Source organism: Osmerus mordax, chromosome 27 (genome assembly GCF_038355195.1).
Source record: "Osmerus mordax isolate fOsmMor3 chromosome 27, fOsmMor3.pri, whole genome shotgun sequence".
Taxonomy (NCBI): Eukaryota; Metazoa; Chordata; class Actinopteri; order Osmeriformes; family Osmeridae; genus Osmerus; species Osmerus mordax.
This window is the reverse complement of record NC_090076.1, coordinates 1,468,612-1,489,482: the sequence shown is the minus strand read 5'-3', so window position 1 is coordinate 1,489,482 and position 20,871 is coordinate 1,468,612. Positions and strand designations below refer to the sequence as shown.

Here is a 20,871-nt window from a genome sequence, read left to right as displayed (position 1 = left end):
TTGGCGTTGCCTTTTCAGCGTGAGATATATAATGTGTGGCGTGAGAGCGTGGGAAATGGTTGAAATGTGTGTGTCACACGGCGAAACCGTGAGAGTTGGCAGCTCTGGTCTTGCAATAAAAACCCAGGGAAAATGAATTAAAAAAAAATGCAAAATGAGTAAAAGGCATATCAACAATGCTACAAATAACAACAAAATACCTAAGGGAATTCTTGTCAGTTTCTGAGAAACATGTCATTTGGCTCTCTGTCAAATCTCACAAGACACCAAATTTGTGAATATGCAGTAGTCGATCCAGTTTCATCAACCTGGTGAAGCTGACACGTGTGATTTAAGTCGGTCCATTGAAAGGCTGGATGCCAAGCTAGTACTGTAGCTTGCCAGGCAACACAAGATCTCCAGTTCAGTCGGTTCCAACAGTCATTATTATCCCATTCATCAAGATCATCCTAGCATGGATGATGCAAAAAAAAATGTTCTGGGCCAACAGATCACGCCATGAAGGGTCCATGTTGTCACATCTAAGCCATGCCACGGCAAAAGAAACAGTACTCATCCAAGTTTTGGCTAGGTGGCTTGTTAATGATCCATCTGTGTAAGTGTTAAAACATTTAATTCTGGATGACAAAATAAAACGGCTAATGAACCCATTTTGGTTTTTAACTAAACCCCATTCTACATAAAATAGGAACAATATGGAAAATACAAAGACAAATAGACCTGCATAAAGTATGAACATAAAACCTTGAGCACTCCTAACATGTTGAATCATTGATGTGGTTCTCTTTCAATACTGAAACCCCTAAATATCATGCGTCACCATTGAGTAACAAAATATAGAAAATATTTAAATATTTAACAGGCATGTTTGTTTTTCTATGAATAGAGTGATCTGTAAAAGAAGCAATCTTGTAACAAGTTGTTGGTAGGTTATTGCATTACTACACATGTAAAGCAAGCAATTGATTTGAAAAATAAATATTTAAAAAATCTGATCCTTGCACGGACTGAACTAACTTTGATTAGGCTTTTATTAGATGTGTTAAAAGTGTGCACTCATTATTTTATTATTTTTATTATACTTAGCCACATATGTGGTTAAGTATACTTAACCATATGTGGTTAAGTATACTTAACCACATATGTGGCTACATAAAAAATGTTTTATGTAGCCAATCCATAAGGCAAATATATATATATACACATTATGAATGAATAGTATCTTAAAGACACTTTATACAAATGTCACATTTACAACTCTCGCAGTTGCTGCTGTAACCAAACAGATTGAATTGTTAATCTTGTATGTAAAATTGTTTTAATTTATCTGTTTGACTTTCAAGTTTAACTATATCCGAAGAGGCTATCACATTAAATTTAATAATATCCAGCTCCAACAAATCAGACTTTTTTTTTTGTTTTTGTTTTTTACATTTATAGAAGATTCATATGGCATTGTCAAAAGAATGCTTCATTCACCTTTTTCACTCAAGCAAATACACACAGCATTAATTTGTGTTCCACAAAATTGTGGAATTTCAAACCTATTATGCTGGGGAAACTTTGCTGCTGGGCACAAAATACACCTTCTGGTCAATCAACGGATATGGAGACATGTCAAAGGCCAATTTACAGATGTGGAGATGCAACAAAGGTAATTTGCTATGGAAACCATCAACGTAGATTAAGGAAAAGTCAGCCTTATTTCAACAAGTCTCACTTCAGCGAGAGTTCCGTACCATTAAGGTGGTTTATTCTAGTTCCAGCTAAGTAACCAAGGTAACTTATACTTCTGAACTAGCCTGCTCCGTGTCAGGCTAAAAATCGAGCTAAATTAAGATATGTTGCAAATCATTTAAAACAGGCGGAAACAGAATTCCGTCGAGTGAATTCCAGCGCACAAATCACTTTTGTCCGTGTTGGGAAACTTTTTTTTCCCCCTCACAATATGACCCAGCATGAATGAATTTACGTGTTTACTTCATCTCCAAAGAATGTATTAATTTAAATAAACAAGTTAAGAAATAATGCCACTAACTGTTTTCAAAAGACATTGGTTAATTTACATAAAATAAGGCCTAAACTAAGCATTTAGCGTCTAGACAAGTTACAGAAATTATGGCGTAACCGTTCTTCGACAACCCTGTGGATGAAGGCGCTCAGATTATATAAATAGCCTTTATCCCACCAGCCCCATGGGTCTTCAGAGAAGTAATGCACTGTGCAGCATCGTTGATCTAGATAGATTTGTCATTCTTTAAAATATATATAGAAAAACACTTGAGCAACTCCTGTAAGACCCAAATATAAAAACATGTCTAAAAAAAACAAATGTGTGTGTCAGATGATGTTGTAGGAGTCCTCTGATGCAGATAATGAATTGGATAAAATAAAAAAAAACATGTTTTTGTAAGTTTGTAGGGAAATGTAATATTGTAACATTGGGCCTAGTTGGGAGCAGAATTTCAGCATTTGCTCACAAACTGTCAGAACAAATACAAAAAACAACTAATGGTTAATTTGGAGTGTGGATTGCTTACATAGCACTATAACAGTACATTTCAATAATAAGTCATTTTGATGAATCAGAATTTATTAAGAAAAGAAAACGGGATAAATATTATACAGAACAGAATGCCAATGTCAAGAACCAGCTTCCATTGTTCACTTGCAATGGTAGTCCCAAAAGCAGTTCCTTTCCTCTGAAAAGCAGACACGTAGATTGCACTTTCTGCAGAGCGTATTAGAATATCCTTTTATGCAGTGTCTGCAGCGTCCTCTCGTTGTCTTCACCGGGAAATGTGCGACCATGTCCCTGCGCACAACTGTTGGTGTTCCACATGCCCTCTTGGCTGGGACCCCATTTGGCAGACCCCCCATTACCTGAGGATGGTCTCCTCTGAGCAGTCACAGGTTTCTGAGGTGTCACTTATCGACGTCAAAGGGCTCCCACTGGCTGAACATGGCCGCCCTCTCCTTGGTGTATTGACAGCTATGTTTGTCAGGATGAGAGAGGAAGCTAGTTGCACCTGAAACAGTTTTCTGTTCAACATCTTTTTCTTGTGAATATTGAGAGCTTTGTAGTCCCGTTTGGAGAGGAGCCAGGTGTTGATCACAACAATGATAATAATGTGCCAGAAGATGTAACTATCAGTGGCACAATTTCATGGGGAACTTGTATTTGGCTGCAAATGAGCCCAGCAAATCCACACCGCCCATGTATTTGTTGTATGCACCCACAATATGAGGTCTCTCAACTTCAATGTAAGATTTGGTGGCTTTGTTCCAGTGTTGAATCTTTTGCACAGGATCAATGCCAGCAAAGGATGACACAAGTGTGACTGCCCTGTTGTCATACCATTTGACAGCGCATATGTTGTGGTTTGGTTGGCTTGCTAAATGTCCTTACCATCATCATCATTAGTTGGACAATCAGTGGGTCTCTGATTCTCTTTTTCCACTTCCTCTACATTTTCAACCACCTCCTCCTCACTCGAATCACTGGTGTCTGATTCCATGTCAAAATCACTCTCTCCATTTTGGATAGCATCAATGACATCATGCACACTGAAGTAAACTTTCCTTATTGGTGTCATTCTGAAATGGAAATAATAGAGTACCGTATTTTACGGAAAATAAGCGGCATTGTGTACAAGCCGCACCCTCCCAGAATGAGCACTTTGCGTTTGTAAATTTGAGTATAAGCCGCACCGGAATACAAGCCGCACTTTAAAAGGAAACAACGTTGCCGTTGCGCGGACCAATGCTCAAAAATGATTACTTGCACATTCATACTGTAGCTGCGGACAGAGATCTAACTAGACAATATTCCCAATCAGGGTGAACACTCAAATTATCTAAACTATAGACCATAGCATTACACATATCAAAACAGAACGAACACAACAATAGAACTCCAAACAATGCTTATTTAACTAAGCTAATGCCCTTAATTTAGTAGCTTTTCAGCTTGCCGCAGGGCATTCTGGGTACCAAGAGCAATGCACGAGTATAGGCGATCTTACAGCATTGTGTAACTGTTACACACTTCGGTTGTGGATACTATGTGCAGAAATGAAGCCACTCATTTAGTGACAGGATCCATTGTTATGTCTACAAAATTATTTTAGATATATTATAAGTTTAGCTCGTTTGCAAACGATTGAGGATAGCCTACTGTAGCAGACCTTTCTATGTGACAACGGACAAGGGTGTTTTGTCCCTCGGGAGTTGCTGTAGGCTTGATGCTGAAAGCATTATGTGAAATCAATGAGGGCTGTTCGAATGGCGATGTCACGAAGAGCAGTGGTAAAATACAAGTTATTAAAAGAGACCGCGTCCGTGTCTTATTGTCCACACGATCATAAACAATTATATCTAAAACGAACTTACAAACAGCTTGGTTAGACTACCAAAGTTGAATTAGTAATGTTTTTAGTGATGGTAGCGTTATTTTGCTAGCTAGCCTAGCCTATAACATTTCACTGGGTCTTGCAGCTGTTTGATTAACTGAAATTATTATGAAATGTTATGTTCTACTAGCCATTTGCCTACTTTAGCAAGTCACTGTATTTCCAAGCCCTGATAGTGTAACTGAGAAAACAGTAAATAATTCCTCTTTCAAGTAATAAGCCCCCGTTCAAGTGTTGAGCATAAAATTAGCTGCACGGTCAGTAGAGATCTTGAGAGAAGCCACTTTTTTGTTCTAAAACCAGACTATAAGCCGCTTCGAAATATAAGCCGCACAAGCACAAGAAAACTGTAACATCGGAGTACAAGCCGCGGCTTATTTTCCATAAAATACGGTATGTTCAGGTATCACTAATTCCAATGCAAATGAATCCTATTCATGCAATACATTCCACATTTACATTTAGTCATTTAGTAGACACTCTTATCCAGAGCAACTTACAGTAAAAGTACAGGCACATTCTCCCCGAGGCAAGTAGGGTGAAGTGCCTTGCCCAAGGACACAACGTCATTTGGCAAGGACTGGAATCGAACCAACAACTTTCTGATTAATACTCGCCACGAGAGTTTGCATCATTCATTCTGGTTGGCGTCTACATGCCTCCGCAGGCTAGCGTCAATGAGGCTCAACGTGTGCTCGCCAGCCAGACACTGAGTGTGGAGCATGAAAATCCGGATTCCTTGGTTATTGTGCTAACTTTAACAAAGGCAATCTCACTCAAGAACTCCCAAAATATAGACAATTCATCAAATGCCCTACCAGAGAAGGAAACCCCTTGGATCACTGCTACTCTACAATCAGCAAAGCATACCATGCGGTCCCCCGAGCAGCACTGGGTCACTCTGACCACACTATGGTCCACCTGATTCCTGCATACAGGCAGAAGTTAAAGCGCTGTAAGCCTGCTGTGAGGACATCGAAACAGTGGACCAGTGAAGCTATGGAGGACCTGCGGGCGTGCTTGGACTGCACTGACTGGGACATGTTCACGACTGCTACCAATAGTCTGGATGAGCTCACAGAGGCTGTGACATCATACATCAGCTTCTGTGAGGACTGCTGTATACCAACACACACCAGGGTGAGCTACAACAACGACAAACCCTGTTTTACAGCTAAACTCAGAAGGTTGAGGTCAGCAAAAGAGGCCGCGTTTAGAAGTGGGGACGGAGACAGTTTCAAGGAGTCGAAGAACAGGTTTAGCAAGGCGGTGAGGTAGGCTAAACGACTGTACTCGGAGAGACTAAAACACCAATTCTCTGCAAACGACTATGCTTCTGTCTGGAGAGGGCTCAGGCAGATTACCAACTTCAAACCCAGAGCCCCCACTCCACTAACGACTCTCGCCTGGCCAACGACCTGAATGAGTTCTACTGCAGATTTGAAAGACAATTGGACAGTCCTGAACTACCCCTTCGCACCCAGGAGGCCTCCCACCTCCCCCCCTCTACAGTGACGACTCTCTCCATTCAGGAGGGTGAAGTTAACAGACTTTTCAAGAGGCAGAATCCCCGCAAAGCAGCTGGGCCGGACTGTCTCTCCAGCCACCCTCAAGCACTGCGCTGACCAGCTGTCTCCGGTGTTTACCTACATCTTTGCCATGTGCCAGCCTGTCTCAAGGCCAACAGGACATAATGACTACAGACCCGTCGCCCTGACCTCTGTGGTAATGAAGTCTTTCGAGCGCCTGGTGCTGGCACACCTTAAATCCATCACGGACCCTCTACTGGACCCCCTGCAGTTTGCCTACAGAGCCAACAGGTCTGTGGACATGCAGTTAACATGGCCCTCCACTTCACCCTACAGCACCTGGACTCCCCAGCATCCTATGCCAGGATCCTGTTTGTGGACTTCAGCTCTGCCTTCAATACCATCATCCCCGCCCTGCTTCAGGACAAGCTCTCCCAGCTTAACGTGCCTGATTCCACCTGCAGGTGGATCACAGACTTCCTGTCTGACAGGAAGCAGTGCGTTAAGCTGGGAACACAAGTCTCTGACTCCCGGTCCATCAGCACCGGATCTCCTCAGGGCTGCGTCCTTTCTCCTCTGCTCTTCTCCCTGTACACCAACAGCTGCACCTCCAGTCATCCGTCCGTCAAACTCCTGAAGTTTGCGGACGACACCACCCTCATTGGGCTCATCTCCTGGTGGAGACGAGTCTGATTATAGGTGGGAAGCGGCCAACCTGGTGACCTGGTGCAGCCAGAACAACCTAGAGCTCAATGCTCGTAAGACAGTGGAGATGGTTGTGGACTTCAGGAGGAACACAGCCCCACTCACCCCCATCACCCTGTGTGACTCCCCAGTCAACACTGTGGAGTCCTTCCGCTTCCTGGGCACTATCCTCTCCCAGGACCTCAAGTGGGAACTGAACATCAGCTCCCTCACCAAGAAAGCACAACAAAGGATGTACTTCCTATGGCAGCTGAAGAAATTCAACCTGCCAAAAACAATGATGGTGCACTTCTACACAGCCATCATTGAGTCCATCCTGACCTCCTCCATCACCATCTGGTACGCTGCTGCCACTGCCAAGGACAAGAGCAGGCTGCAGCGTATCATCCGCACTGCTGAGAAGGTGATTGGCTGCAATCTGCCTGCCCTCGAGGACCTGCACACCTCGAGGACCCTGAGGCGAGCAAGGAAGATTGTGGCCGACTCCTCCCACCCTGGTCACTCCCTGTTTCAGTCACTCCCCTCCGGCAGAAGGCTGCGGTCCATCAGGACCAATACCACACGCCACAAAAACAGTTTCTTCCCTTCCGCTGTTGGCCTCTTCAACAAGGCCAAGGGTTCACACTGACTTCATGACTCAATGCCCTTAAAACACACTGCTTTTTGCACTGCACAATACAATCTTGTACCATTTGTATTTTTTGTAATATTTGTATTTATATATTGTAAATTACTGCAACTTATATATTATTTTATTTTATAGTTTATTTTAATCTAATTCCACTTAGTACTGCTAGTTATGTACCCTTAGTATAGTTAGTCCTCATATTTAAATTTTAGATTCCTATATGTTTAATGTTTGCACCTTCCTGCCAAAGCAAATTCCTTGTCTGTGCAAACTTTCATGGCGAATAAAACCCATTCTGAATAGCCCAACTCCCTAACCGCTCAGCCATCTGACCCCCACTGCAGACACAAAATACTGTCTGGCTAGCCTAATGTGCTCTTTACTTAATATTCTAAAAGGAAAATCCAACCCCCAGACCTCTTACATCCCCATATTGAAGAACATTCACACCTGTCCCTGAACAATGCACCATACATGCAACCCCCACATTCCAAAACATTTACACTTGTCCCTGAATAACCATCCTCCAAAGCATTCCACAAACAGTATCTGCATTGTGCAACAAGCAGATATTTGGGCAAACAAACAAAGTCCAGATTATTTTTTTAACTGTTGACTATATTTCACTGCTAACATAGAAATAACATTGATTTGGAATTATTCAAATCTGGTCTAAACTGAAAATTATAACAAATAACCCATATGTAAAGTGTGAATCATCAAATACATTATATTTCTGTAAGTATTTATCCTGTATCTGAACATTTGAGAAGTGTAATGTCTCCATGTAGTGTGCAAGGTGCACATGCTATTTTAGCTACCATTTTCACCCAATGTTGTAAAATTACAACAAAGACAAAACAAGATGAAAATCAAATGTGATGCATGAATTCCACAATAACTTAGTATTTACATGAACTATGCTAACAATCACCCCAAAACAAATTCTGGGAATTTACTTACTTCAATGTTGATATATCCAGTCAAATGAAACAAGGAGATTCACTTCCAGGAAGGTTTGCTGGTGGAATGAGTTCATGGCCTTATGGCCAGATCTATATACACATTTAGTATGCAATGGCATTGCAAGGGAAGATACTAAGACCCATTGGCTATGTAAATGTGGTCTTAAAAAACAACAAGGGGTCTTACAGGGCTAAGAATGGCAATGAACACATAAGAGTAGCCTACCATCCTTAGTAGAAAGTAGTAGAAAGGAGAGTAGTACACTATGTAGGTAGGCCTAGACTATGTAGTCTGCTAGAATCACACATAAGGAAGCAAACTCACTGTAGCCAAGCCTTGCCCACTGGTCAGTCTGTCTGCATCTCTGTGTTCGTTTCTTTGCATGTGGGACATTGTACAGGGTTGGTGACTCAGAAAGGTTTTGCAAAGGTAACTGTATGCCAGGAAATAAGAAAGGTATACCTTGCTCCAAAGCAATACCTGAATATTTTCACCAGTTTTCCAGGTCATCTTGAAACAAAGAATCAAAGAGACTTTTTATTCAATTCCATACAGTATTTTCATTGTTTAATAAAGTAGCTTATTTGTTGACCAGCCTCTATATTACTTAATCCTCTCCTTCTGACTTCCCAAATGTTATAGGTTAAATATAGATTGTCCCCATGTGTGTATCTAGGGCTGCAACTAACGATTATTTTAATAATCGATTAATCTGTCAATACTTTTTTCGATTAATCGATGAATCGGATTAAAAAAACAAAAACAAAAAAGCATTAATTTCCAACCCTTTATTCCAAAATCAGAACTGACAGTGCAAATTCACAGTGCAAATTTTTTTCAGAATGTGCACAAACAAGCACACAATTTTGAAAAAGTTATTAATATTAGCGTGGATTTAATGCTATTTTCCAAGATGAGCAATTTATTTGACTTTTGTTTAAAACGTTATTGAAAATTGAAAGGTTTTAGAAGTAGGCCAGACTTTATTAGAATAATCTGGTGTATATTTAAGATTTGACACAATTTTGAAAAAAATTAAGATTTGCGAGGATTAAGCTATTTTCAAAGATTAGTGATTTTCTATCATTTTATTTGAAACTTAATTGAAAAAGTAAAGGCTGTGGAAGTATACCAGACATTGTTAAGATACTCTGGTGTCTGTTTGAGGTTTTATATTCCTAAAAATATTATAAAAGTCCATATCATTTTTCAAAATGGTATGGACCCATACCATTAACCCATACCATTTTCAAAATGGTATGGACCCATACCAACAACCCATACAATTTTTCAAAATGGTATGGGTTGTTTTCACCCGGTCCCTAACGCGATGCTGCAAAGTAGCGTCTTCCGAATGTGAGGCGAATGTCGAATATGAAACTAACTTCAACTCGGTCAATTAACACACTGTTTCGATGTATTTAGTGTGAAATGCTCCCACACCTTGGATGACTTGGGTCGTACTGATTTCTCTGCCTCCGCCATGTGTTAGGGTTAGGGTTAGAACAACGTCTCTCCGATGGCCTTTCCTCTACCTCTGCGCTCAACTAAACTTTTTTTTTTTTTATACTCAAACATCTCCGCGACATATTGAGTGGCGTAATAATCGCGCGACACAACTAATCGATAATTAAATTTGTTGCCAACGCTTTAAAATAATCGATTTGTTGTTGCAGCCCTATGTGTATCCAGACCCACTGGAAGACAAGGAGTGACTGCCTGGTGCTCCCAGGGTTGAAAAAGCATTTCTAAAATGCCCTCTAGAGCAGTGGTTCTCAATCCTGGTCCTCGGGACCCCTTGCCCTGCATGTTTTAGATATTTCCCTGCTCCAACACACCTGATTCAAATAAATGGGCCTGATAACGACCCATTAATTTGAACCAGGTGTGTTTGAGGAGGGAAACGTCTAAAACAGTGGTTCTCAAACCTGTCCTCAAGTACCACCTGTCCTGCATGTTGTAGATGTTTCCCTGCTCCAACACACCTGATTCAAATAAATGGGTCGTTATCTAGCTCTGTAGAAGCCTGCTAACGACCATTCATTTGAATCAGGTGTGTTGGAACAGGGAAACATGCAGGACAGGTGGTACTTGAGGACAGGTTTGAGAACCACTGGTCTAAAACATGCAGGGCAGTTTTAGACGGCTCACTAGCTCTGTTTGACATGGCGAATCGACATCAAGTGATGGTTCGGTTACACTTGAAACGTCCCTTCTTAAAAAAGGAGTCAATTGTCTGTTTCATCTTAACACGGCAGATTTGAGTATATATAGGCTATGCGATTTCTGCGTGCATCTTGACGAGAAGTAGATTTTTTTTAAATCAACGTTAGGCTACACCATTCCGGGAGGGGGGCGGGGGGTCGCGGGGCTGAAGCCAACTTGATGTGATTAATGCTCAGAGCACGTTACACATTACCGTTTTAATAGATGGTCATAATAAATCATAGCATATTGCCTAAAACCTAAGGTAAGCACAAAAATAAATCAGTAATATATTTGCGACCCATTAAAAAGTACAGTCGCAATCGCATTTCAAAAGGTCGCAAATGCGACCATTTCGGTCGCAGTGTAGTGCCCAGTGTAATTTTTGTATACAACACTGAGTTTACTAAACTGTCAAGGTTTTGATGCAGTGGGATTTTTATCTTCAACACAACTGCCTATCACAGTCAAATATAAACAAGGAACACTAAACAGCAAACTGGAATCAAATGTAAGCATATAATGAATCGAAATTTGATGAAAAATCGATTCGAATTGAATCGTGAGGTACCAAAAGATTCCCACCCCTACTAATTCACCACACAGCGCTTGTATAAATTTGCAATGTGCAGGCAGTTTTGACATCAGTAAACACATTACTTTATGTAACAAAATTCACTGATCTATTCTGAAAGTATATCCACTTTATATTGTCGGTCTGTTAGCTAGCCAGCAAACCCCTTTGAAAGCTGCTGATTATAGGTTGTAAAAGTGAATTCTCTTCTAAATAACAAAACAGAATTTCCCTACTTTCCGCGCTTAAATTCACTAAAGTTATCATACAGTCTCTGATACAGCCTCCTAGTGCACCCGCTGGTGAAGCTTAATGTCCGAAAATTCACTGATCTATTCTGAAAGTATATCCACTTTATATTACATTTACATTTAGTCATTTTTGACCTTGGGATGACCAGAGTGAAGGGGCTGGGATGAGTTCCCATGATGCCCGTGGACTGGAGGCACATGAAGGATGGGGAATGTTTAAAAAAAAATGTCAAAATGCTGGCCCGAACAACGTCAATCGTTCCACAATCGATTATAAAGAGGGCACCTGCAACATTTCGAACTTTGTAGAGTGCCCGGTTCTCCAGATAAACATGGGAAATCAACGTGGGACACACAAACACACCGAGATTTAAGTCACACATTCTGCAGAAATGAACCTTCTGTTTTTTTAAACAAGCCTACCATTCCTTCACCGTCACCTCCATGATGCCTTCCCCAATATCAGAGAGTTTGAATTGTAGAATTGGTCCACCTGAAGCTGTAAATACATTAAAACTTCTGATTTAATAGTATTTTCAATAATTTCTGTTAATTATTAAATTGGGCATTCAGCACATTCAGCACAAGATCGAAGTTGCATACCAAAGTTGGTGTGAAACCCCCGTGCACTGCATCGTTTTGAGATAAAGGCATGGTGCATTGGTAAGGAGTAGGAAGGAGTGGAGTCTGGTGTGGTTATTTGAAATCTGGAGCAGCAACGTTTGTACTGGAGAGAGAGCTGTAACGAGAAATTAACACAGACACTGGTAAGAGGAAAAAAGGACACACTCTCTGAAAACAGTATTTTACAAATAATTCCCCTTCGGTGTACGTAAAAAAATTTAAGCTGTAAAGTACTTTAAGAGATTCAGTAAGAATAATTTCATTGAAATTTCACGAACTGATGCTTTATTTCACATCAAGTGTCTCTTACTCCTCTATAAGCGAGGTTTAAAGCCATCAATAATGTAAAAAGAATGTGCTAATTCATGCATTAATAGTCAACACCCATAAAACCGTCAATTGGAGGGAAGGTTAATACAAACTTAATAGACTGCATTTTAGTGTATTATTACACGGCTGTTCTTAAAGGGGTGATTGACTAGGTTTTTGGGGTGTTTCACACTGTTCCTTAACCCTCGTGCTGCCTTCGGGTCACATGACCCAAAGGTTCATAACGAACCATCGTTGTGTTTACCCAATTTTACCCAATACAAAAACAAATAAAAATAATTTTCTTTTAACGTTCGCAATGTGGGGGGTCTGAGACAGCCCACCGGTTAAAAGAAAATGCTTCACTTAGGTTTTGTATGCGGTAAAGTTGTCGCAATACGACGGTGGGTCACAATGACTGATGGGTCAGAATGACCCGAAGATAACACAAGGTTTAAGGTCTCCGAATAGGGTATGTAACATTGGTTGGGCTGAAAATGGCCTGGGTGCTGTTCTATGCCCCCTTATACATCCAGTGAAATTTTCCCAGGAAAAAACGCTAGGTTTTCTCCTTTTATGGTATGCTCATGAATATATACATGAGCTGCGCGCTGATTGGTTGGTTTACAACGAATGAAGCTGCGGAGCAAAGACGCAACACTACCAACACTCACTGAAACATGAAGGTGGAGACTTGAAATAAAAACGTACAAATAAATCTATTGTGTCTACACAACACTGTTTTCAACAGATTGACTAGATATCATTTGAAATGATTACGTTAGTTGTTTCCACTTCTGTTGTCGAAGCAAACAGGATCGCCTTAGGTGGGTACATTTAGTCATTTAGCAGACGCTCTTATCCAGAGCGACTTACAGTAAGTACAGGGACATTCCCCCGAGGCAAGTAGGATGAAGTGCCTTGCCCAAGGACACAACGTCAGTTGGCATGACCGGGAATCGAACTGGCAACCTTCGGATTACTAGCCCGATTCCCTCACCGCTCAGCCATCGGACTCCCGTCAGATGGTAACGTTAGCACTACAGCTTAGCAAACAAACTATCGTCATTCAACTCAGCTTCAGTTAGCTCTAGCTATCTTACTGAAAAATAGATCTGGACAAACATACATCTTGAATTGTAGATTTACATGACAACACGTTTTATTTATTTGAATGAAACAGTCAGGAACATGAAATAACGTTAGCCCCATTGCCAATAAACTAGGCTAAATCATCACACATTCTACCTATGCTCTTGCATTAGCAAGCTTAACTAGTTTACAGTCTAGGTGTTTTCGCTATCTAGCTGTTCTTGCATTCCTTGCAAATCAGCGTTAATAAAAAGCAGATGAGCTAGAGTCTAGCTAACATTGACTAGACGGGCATGATGTTTGTCTATACCGTAGCGTAGAAGATCCCTGTGCAGTTCGACCCTCGACACATTTGCGCGAACCATTTTACCAAGGACGTTTAGAAAACCTGGGACAATGTAAAGCAGGATTTGTTGCTGTTGCTGAAAAGAGGTGCGTTCCAACCTTATGTCCATCACAACCGCAAGCTGTAGTATGATTTTGTCGGTAACAGTTATTAGCAATGCTAACGTATCCTGTATCTAGCACCTGCCTTTCTCTAGTTATTTCAAATAGATAATCTTGACAGGCGTTTAGCAATAGGCTAGACGGCTATTTGTTTTCTGGCTATTTTTTCGGAAGCTTCCCTTCCCCCAACTACTTCTACTATGCTAGATACAGGAGACGTTAGCATTGCTAACTGTTATCGACAAAATCATACTTACAGCTTGCGTTTGTGATGAGCATATGGTTGGAACAGCACCTCTTTTCAGCAACAGCGGCTTAGCAAATCCTTCTTTAAATTGTCCAAGGTTTTCATTCAAAACTGTCCTTGGTGAAATGGTTCGAGCAAATGTGTAATTGAAGGTCGAACTGCACAGGGATCTTCTCATAGACAAACATCACAGCCCGTCGAGTGTTTGGTTCCTTAAGAAGACTCTGAAAAGTGTCAGCATTCCCTGTGCAGCCTGGAACACTGCATTTACCACCGTAGTCCATTTTCAATATGCTAGAAAAACTTTCTTCTTTGTAATTCTGTGGAAGTACACATAGCAGCCCGCAGCAAATTTTGGGGCATGACAAAGGTACAGACAAGAGCCAAAACAGGTGGAGCCACCGAACTGACGTCAGTTCGGTGGCTTTTTCAAAACCGACCGTTTTACAGCAAAAAAAAATAATTGTGAGATTTACATAGGAAAGAGGTGTCAATGGACTTTGAGGTTCACTGTATGTCCATTTTACCCACTGAACTGTCGTTATTCAACTGTGACAAGGTAAATTCGGTTCTGCAATCAATGACCCCTTTAATGCTGTAGAATGCTCCATTCACTTGAATGGGGCTTCCCAACGTGGCTAAAAATATTTGGGAGGTCGCACAGACAATTCCGGGAGCATATGGTCTCAATTTCAAGCCCTGATGATCGCTTCCAGTCAACTTGTTATATTAACCATTTTTACCAAAATACATTTCAAGCTTATTTACGTTATATATTCAGTTTACAGATGGTACTGTTTGAATCGCGATTCCAGCTGATACTGCCGGTGACAACGTTGTTAGAATAAGCTTGTTTCAAAAGGGATGAATAATAATAATGTATACTAAATTATTAACCCTATTAAATTATTAAGCCTAACCCTAAACTAATATTAATAATGAATGAATACAATATGAGTAAGTTAAATGCTTAAAAATGGGGAAAAAACGTAAAGGGGTCATTGACTGCAAAACCGAGTTTACCTTAGTCATAGTTGAATAACGACAGTTCGGTGGGTAACATGGACATGTTGAACCTCAAACTCCATTGACACCTCTTTCCTATGCAAATCTCACAATTTTAAACTGCTGCTGTAAAACGGTCGGTTTCAAAAAATTGAGAGTTGACGTCAACTCGGTGGCTCCACCCTATTTCGCTCTGGTCTGTACCTTTGTCACGCCCCAATCTCAGGGGCGCGTAGATCTCAGACAATAGTTTAGCTGCGCGCTGCTCTGTGTACTTCCACAGGAATAACAATCCACCAGTTTTGAAAACCTTGGACAATTAAAAGAAGGATTTGCTAAGCTGCTGTTGCTGAAAAGAGGTGCTGTTCCGACCGTATGCTCATCACAACCGCAAGCTGTAAGTATGATTGTGTCGCTCACAGTTATTAGCAATGCTCACGTCTCCTGTATCTAGCATAGGTATAATGTGTGATGATTTAGTTTATTGGCAATGGGGCTAACGTTATTTCATTTTCCTGACTGTTTCATTCAAATAAATAACCTGTGTTGTCATGTAAATATACAATTCACGATGCATGTTTGGCTATGTTGAGTCTTTGCTCCACAGCTTCGCTCATGGTAAACCAACCAATCAGAGCGCAGCTCTTCTAAATATTTATGAGCAAACCATAAAAGGGAGAAAACCTTGTTTCATTCTAGGGCCATTTCACAGGGTTGCATTAGGGCGCATAGAACAGCACCCAGGCCATTTTCAGCCCAACCAATGTTACATACCCTATTCGGAGACCTTAAGTAACAGTGTGAAACACCCTACAAAATCAGTCAATGACCCCTTTAAGGAACATTTAAGTCATACAGGCTAGGACAATTTTTATATCCGCTGTTTGCCTCTTCAACAAGGCCAAGGGCTCACACTCACTTTAATTACAATCTGCACAATGACACCTTGCCACATTGCAATTTGCACTATATTACACTATTTGTATCTTTTGTACTATTTGTATCTTGTACTATTTGTATTTTTATATTGTAAATTATTTGGCTCTTTATATTTTAATTATATAATTCTAAATCCAGTTAGTATTAGTTAGACTTGTACCCTTAATATAGTTAGACCACATATTTAAGTTGTAAGATTCATATATGTTTAATGTATGCACCTTCCTGCCAAAGCTAATTCCTTGTCTGTGCAAACTTTCATGGCGAATAAAACCCTTTCTGATTCTGATACAGGATTACCCGATTTTTTTGCAACTGTTTCAACCATGTGAGGCTGCCATATCGCCTATCACCATTCCCTTTTGGACTAAGGGAAATGGGAAGAGAATCGTTTCATTCTACACTCCATTTAGTGTAAATGAGCAACAACAAATATATGCTTTTTAAGTCATGCAATAAGTATACATACTTACTTAAAATATACAGAAATCTCAGGTGTAAAACTGAATTACACACCTGAAAATTCTCAAAATGTTTGATATTAGTTTAAAAGTGTGGAGTCAGTTGGCTGAGCGGTGAGGGAGTCGGGCTAGTAATCCGAAGGTTGCCAGTTCGATTCCCGGTCATGCCAACTGACGTTGTGTACTTGGGCAAGGCACTTCACCCTACTTGCCTCGGGTGAATGTCCCTGTACTTACTGTAAGTCGCTCTGGATAAGAGCGTCTGCTAAATGACTAAATGTAAATGTAAACAATAGGTTTGGAATCGATATAGTAAAAAAAGAACTGCCCTGCTGCAACCGACGCAACCTCAATTTCCCCACAAGTTGTACCGTTTCTAGTTTTTTGTACATCTTGATTTCATCTTATACCTGATAAATACTTAAACTACACAGCCTATGAACGGGAGCCTAAACTTTACAAAAGGCTGTACGTCTTGCCTAAGAAAGGTTACCTACAGTACCTAGCTAGCTTGCTAGGTAGGTAACCTACAGTAGTACCTTGCTAACTAACAAAGTAGACTGGTGGCGACTGCAAAGTATTAGGGGAACACACAATACTCAGGCGGTGTACCTAGCATCTCAGTTTGCTTGTCAAACTTCAATTTGAGGAATGTTTAGAATAGCTTAAGTGAACCTACCAAACGGCGAACCAATGTGAACGAACATCTGGTAACAGCGGCCATCTTTGCTCTCACTTGTCGGCCGGAAGTGAACAACAACGTACGCCCCCTCCAATCACCAATTGAAGCGCAAGAAGAAATGGGTGACTTTTTGTACAAAAGTGGTGGTTATGATTTGTTTCTTGGTAACTTGTGATGTAGCGATGTTTCTTTTTCTATACTAGTATTGGAATTGTATAAAAAAAATACAAAATAAAAGATTCTTCCTACAAAAGTTTGAATATGAAAACAAAAAAAAGTACGTTTTATTTGGTGAGTGATTTAAAAAGCCTCAACAGAAAGGAAATTAACCACAATTTATACATTTTTATTTAATTAATATTAATTTAGGGTCTTAATGAAACCCTGGTACTTCACACTTTAGCTGCCCTAACAAAGTAGGAAGCTTGATACTAGACTAGTAGGCTACTGTTGCATAGCCTGGTCCTAACCAGACTCTCGTACATTTCATTTGTACAGAGAGTCTGGGCTCGCTCCATTGACAAGCGTTAACTTCCTTGAAGGCGGGTACTCTGTTGAAGTTTAAAACTATTGGATCGCCCAGAGCCACTCTGGATCTGCCATAACCAATCGCTAGCGTTCGCCTTAGCCAACTCCTTCACGACGAACGGACCTAGCTGGAAAATCAAACGAACCCCGTGGGGATCAAAGACTGTTCTTGCTCCGGCTTTAACTTCTGGATATTCGACAGCGCTGCCTAAACGGACCAAATGGCTTTGCTCGCATCTTTCTCTGCTGCCATCACGGAACTACAACACAAACTAGCGCACAACATCATCGTCATCGTTCTCAGCCACTCCCTCTGTTCACTGATTGGACAGGTAGAATATTAACCAGAGACATCTGACTTACGTACCTCATGCCCAGACCTAGTACAGAAGCAAAATCTAAATTGAGCGGAAGTACGTAGGAGGGCAGAGCCAGGCTAACTGTTGCATGCAGTATACAAACAATTGGTACAACTACTTGAGCCTTGAACTATCATACTCATACATTCATCATAGTTTGTCACAATTTTATTTGTATTATATTGTTGGTGCAATATTTTTTACCTTATAGATATATAAGGTATAGGTATAAGATGTAATACACAAAACTGTCAAGAGATACATACTTTTGGAAGGCAACCAGAAAGTGGTATTAGAAAGCGGGTTCAACAAACTGTGAACCTAACCCTAAACTCTGAGTTGATTTACTCTAAAATGGGAAACCCCGATTTTTAGGTTCCAGAAAAGCTGCAGCTTTCATGATATGAATTAGTTAAATCAACTCGGAGTACATCCACTCTGAATTAAGCGCGGGCTAAGAACTAGCCTATTAAAACCCAACATCAATGGAACTCCGATACTAGGATCCACCATGGCACCCGGCGTCAAAAAACGTTGTCCTACTTCACCACACTTCAGATGTTAATACGTGTTTATGGTGAATCTGAGCACATATTCCACAAAAAAGTAACACCGCTGTAGCAGCGTAGGAGAGACAATTGGCGTGGGAGACAATTGCTGGCCGAGTCAATGCATACATTTGAATGCAGTAGCCAGTCCATACATTGAACATTTAACCACACTGTCCGTTAATATTACTGGTGGAATAGTGTCTGGCTATATTAAATATAAAACATACTACGAACAGGTAAGAAATATTTTGCTTAGGCTTATAAGCTTGTGATTGTAGCCTATACGTCACCTTGGTTTTAATCATATTTGACATGATACAAAGTAAATATCAGTTGGTGCCTATTTCAACTTGTAGTAGCAGTAACCCCCAACAGAATGCTTTTCATCACAGGATGATTAGATTTAGTCTTTTTTATTTTTATGATGATGATGATTATGATGATAAAGAGATGTTGACTGCTGCCACAGAGATGGATGCAGAGAGGCCTAAGTATGGTAGCTACTGTTAGTTCTCTCCCCATGTAGCCCACTTTTATTTACAGCATTGTGTGGAATTCAGTTACACTGAAATGATGAGAATAACGAATAGAAAACGATTTGCACATTCTGATCCTGTTGAACCGAACACGGATGCTGTACACAGTGAGATGTTCATTTCATGGCATGTGAATTCTGCAAGAGGAATTTAATGTAATCTCATGTATTCCCAGTTACAAGTAAAGGAGTTGTACAAACTGCATCTAATGAAGCAAGTGCCAAAAACTGACCGAGAGATGGTGTACTTAGGGCAGAAAAATAAAGGCTGATCTTGTAAGGCTAAGTGTCAACCTGCCCCCACCTCTCATATGCTAAAATCTGTAGTTACTGGATGGAGTCTCAACTTGATGTCGATAAGTAAGGGCCAAGATTGTGGTGTGATTGGTTGTTCTTGGGTATAAAAGGAATTGTGAAGCATTGTTCTGTGGATTCTTGATCTCCTGAGACCTTCTCCTCAGCTCTGGCTTGTTTTTTGTTTTTTGCTCTGGCACCTCTTGCTTTCTATCTCTAGTTTACAATAATCATGGTAGAGTAGGTAAGAGTTAACCTTAATTTGTAATTGATTTCATTAATTTGCAATATGATTAACTTATTATTTTATTTAACCTTACTTTGACCATTCTTGCTCTGATTTAACCCAAATCAAATAACTGTAATTCCATTGGTATTGGCATTATTTGGTTAATGTTAATACACTGTTCAGTTTCCCATCTTCCTTCAAACCATAGGGGAATTGGTTTCGGTTGTTAGGCCAATATTGACCCCCTACAATCTTGAAATTGATTTGCTGGAACACCAGTTACAGGAGGGTAGATGGTCATAGGTCAATCATGGGGAGTCAGGTGGCTGAGCGGTTAGGGAATCGGGCTAGTAATCAGAAGGTTCGATTCCTGGCCGTGCAAAATGACGTTGTGTCCTTGGGCAAGGCACTTCACCCTACTTGCCTCGGGGGAATGAAAAATACGCAACATTCTCAGCACTGTCAGGACTGAGAATGTTGCTAAAATAAATTATGGAGTGTGACGGGAAACGGTAATGCTAACTTAGGTATTCATCAGGGAATTAAAGCACATCGCATCGCAGTCTTAAAATCCTCTCCTGGCGTATAACTAAGCGAATTACATTTAGTCTGAGATTGGTCGGCTGAACCAGGAAATGACACCCCATGTCTGCCAACTGTATCAGGCTCAGAAAGTGGGAGGGAATAGGTAGAAATGCATAGTTTGTCATGAAAAAACCTGCTCGCGAGTAGGTTAGGTTCACAGAGTAAGTTACCATGGACACTGACCAAAGGTTTTTGTTACCTCTCTTTCTGGAACAGAAAACCCAGAGTTTGCCTCATTTTACCCAACTCAGGGTTTTCACTAAACCCGCTTTCTGGAATACCCCCCAGGAGAGGTCTGAGGCCTGTTCCATGAAGGCCGCTCAAAAAAGCTTGACTTAAAGTCCCAAACCGGACTTGAATTAGCTTAACAAGTCAAGCGGGGCTAAAGCGGTTGCATAAAGGCCAGCAATCAGCTCATGCAATCCTACTAATTCGAGTCTGATTTAAGTAGTCAAGCTAATTGCGGGTGCACCCTATTCTTAAGCAGCCCGAGGGGTAGAACATGGATCATATCGATTCACCACGGCAAAACGCAATGTTCACGGCTACGTGACTTCTTCCAGAAAGAACGTTCCCTTTAAGCGACTGCCTCATCCACCACTCTATCAAAATGACACGCCATGATTGACGTGAACGATAGGCTACGTAGGTCGATGTCCTTTTTTATAGACCTCCATCCATCCATCATTTGCCGCTTTTCCAGGGGTCGGGTCG

At 40.8% G+C, this 20,871-nt stretch overlaps 1 protein-coding gene across 1 annotated transcript in view; it reads right to left on the bottom strand.

Moving 5' to 3' along the window:
* The window catches only part of dbt (dihydrolipoamide branched chain transacylase E2), an 86,150-nt gene extending 69,022 nt beyond the window's left edge, over positions 1-17,128 (bottom strand). Inside the window, exons 1-3 of the mRNA XM_067230682.1 lie at positions 17,074-17,128; positions 11,874-12,009; positions 11,694-11,769 (exon numbers count right to left, since the gene is read on the bottom strand). Of these exons, the coding sequence (XP_067086783.1) occupies positions 11,694-11,769; positions 11,874-12,009; positions 17,074-17,118 (257 nt within the window). The 5' untranslated portion in view covers positions 17,119-17,128. The remainder of the gene's footprint in view (positions 1-11,693; positions 11,770-11,873; positions 12,010-17,073) is intronic.
* Positions 17,129-20,871: the final 3,743 nt, after the last annotated feature.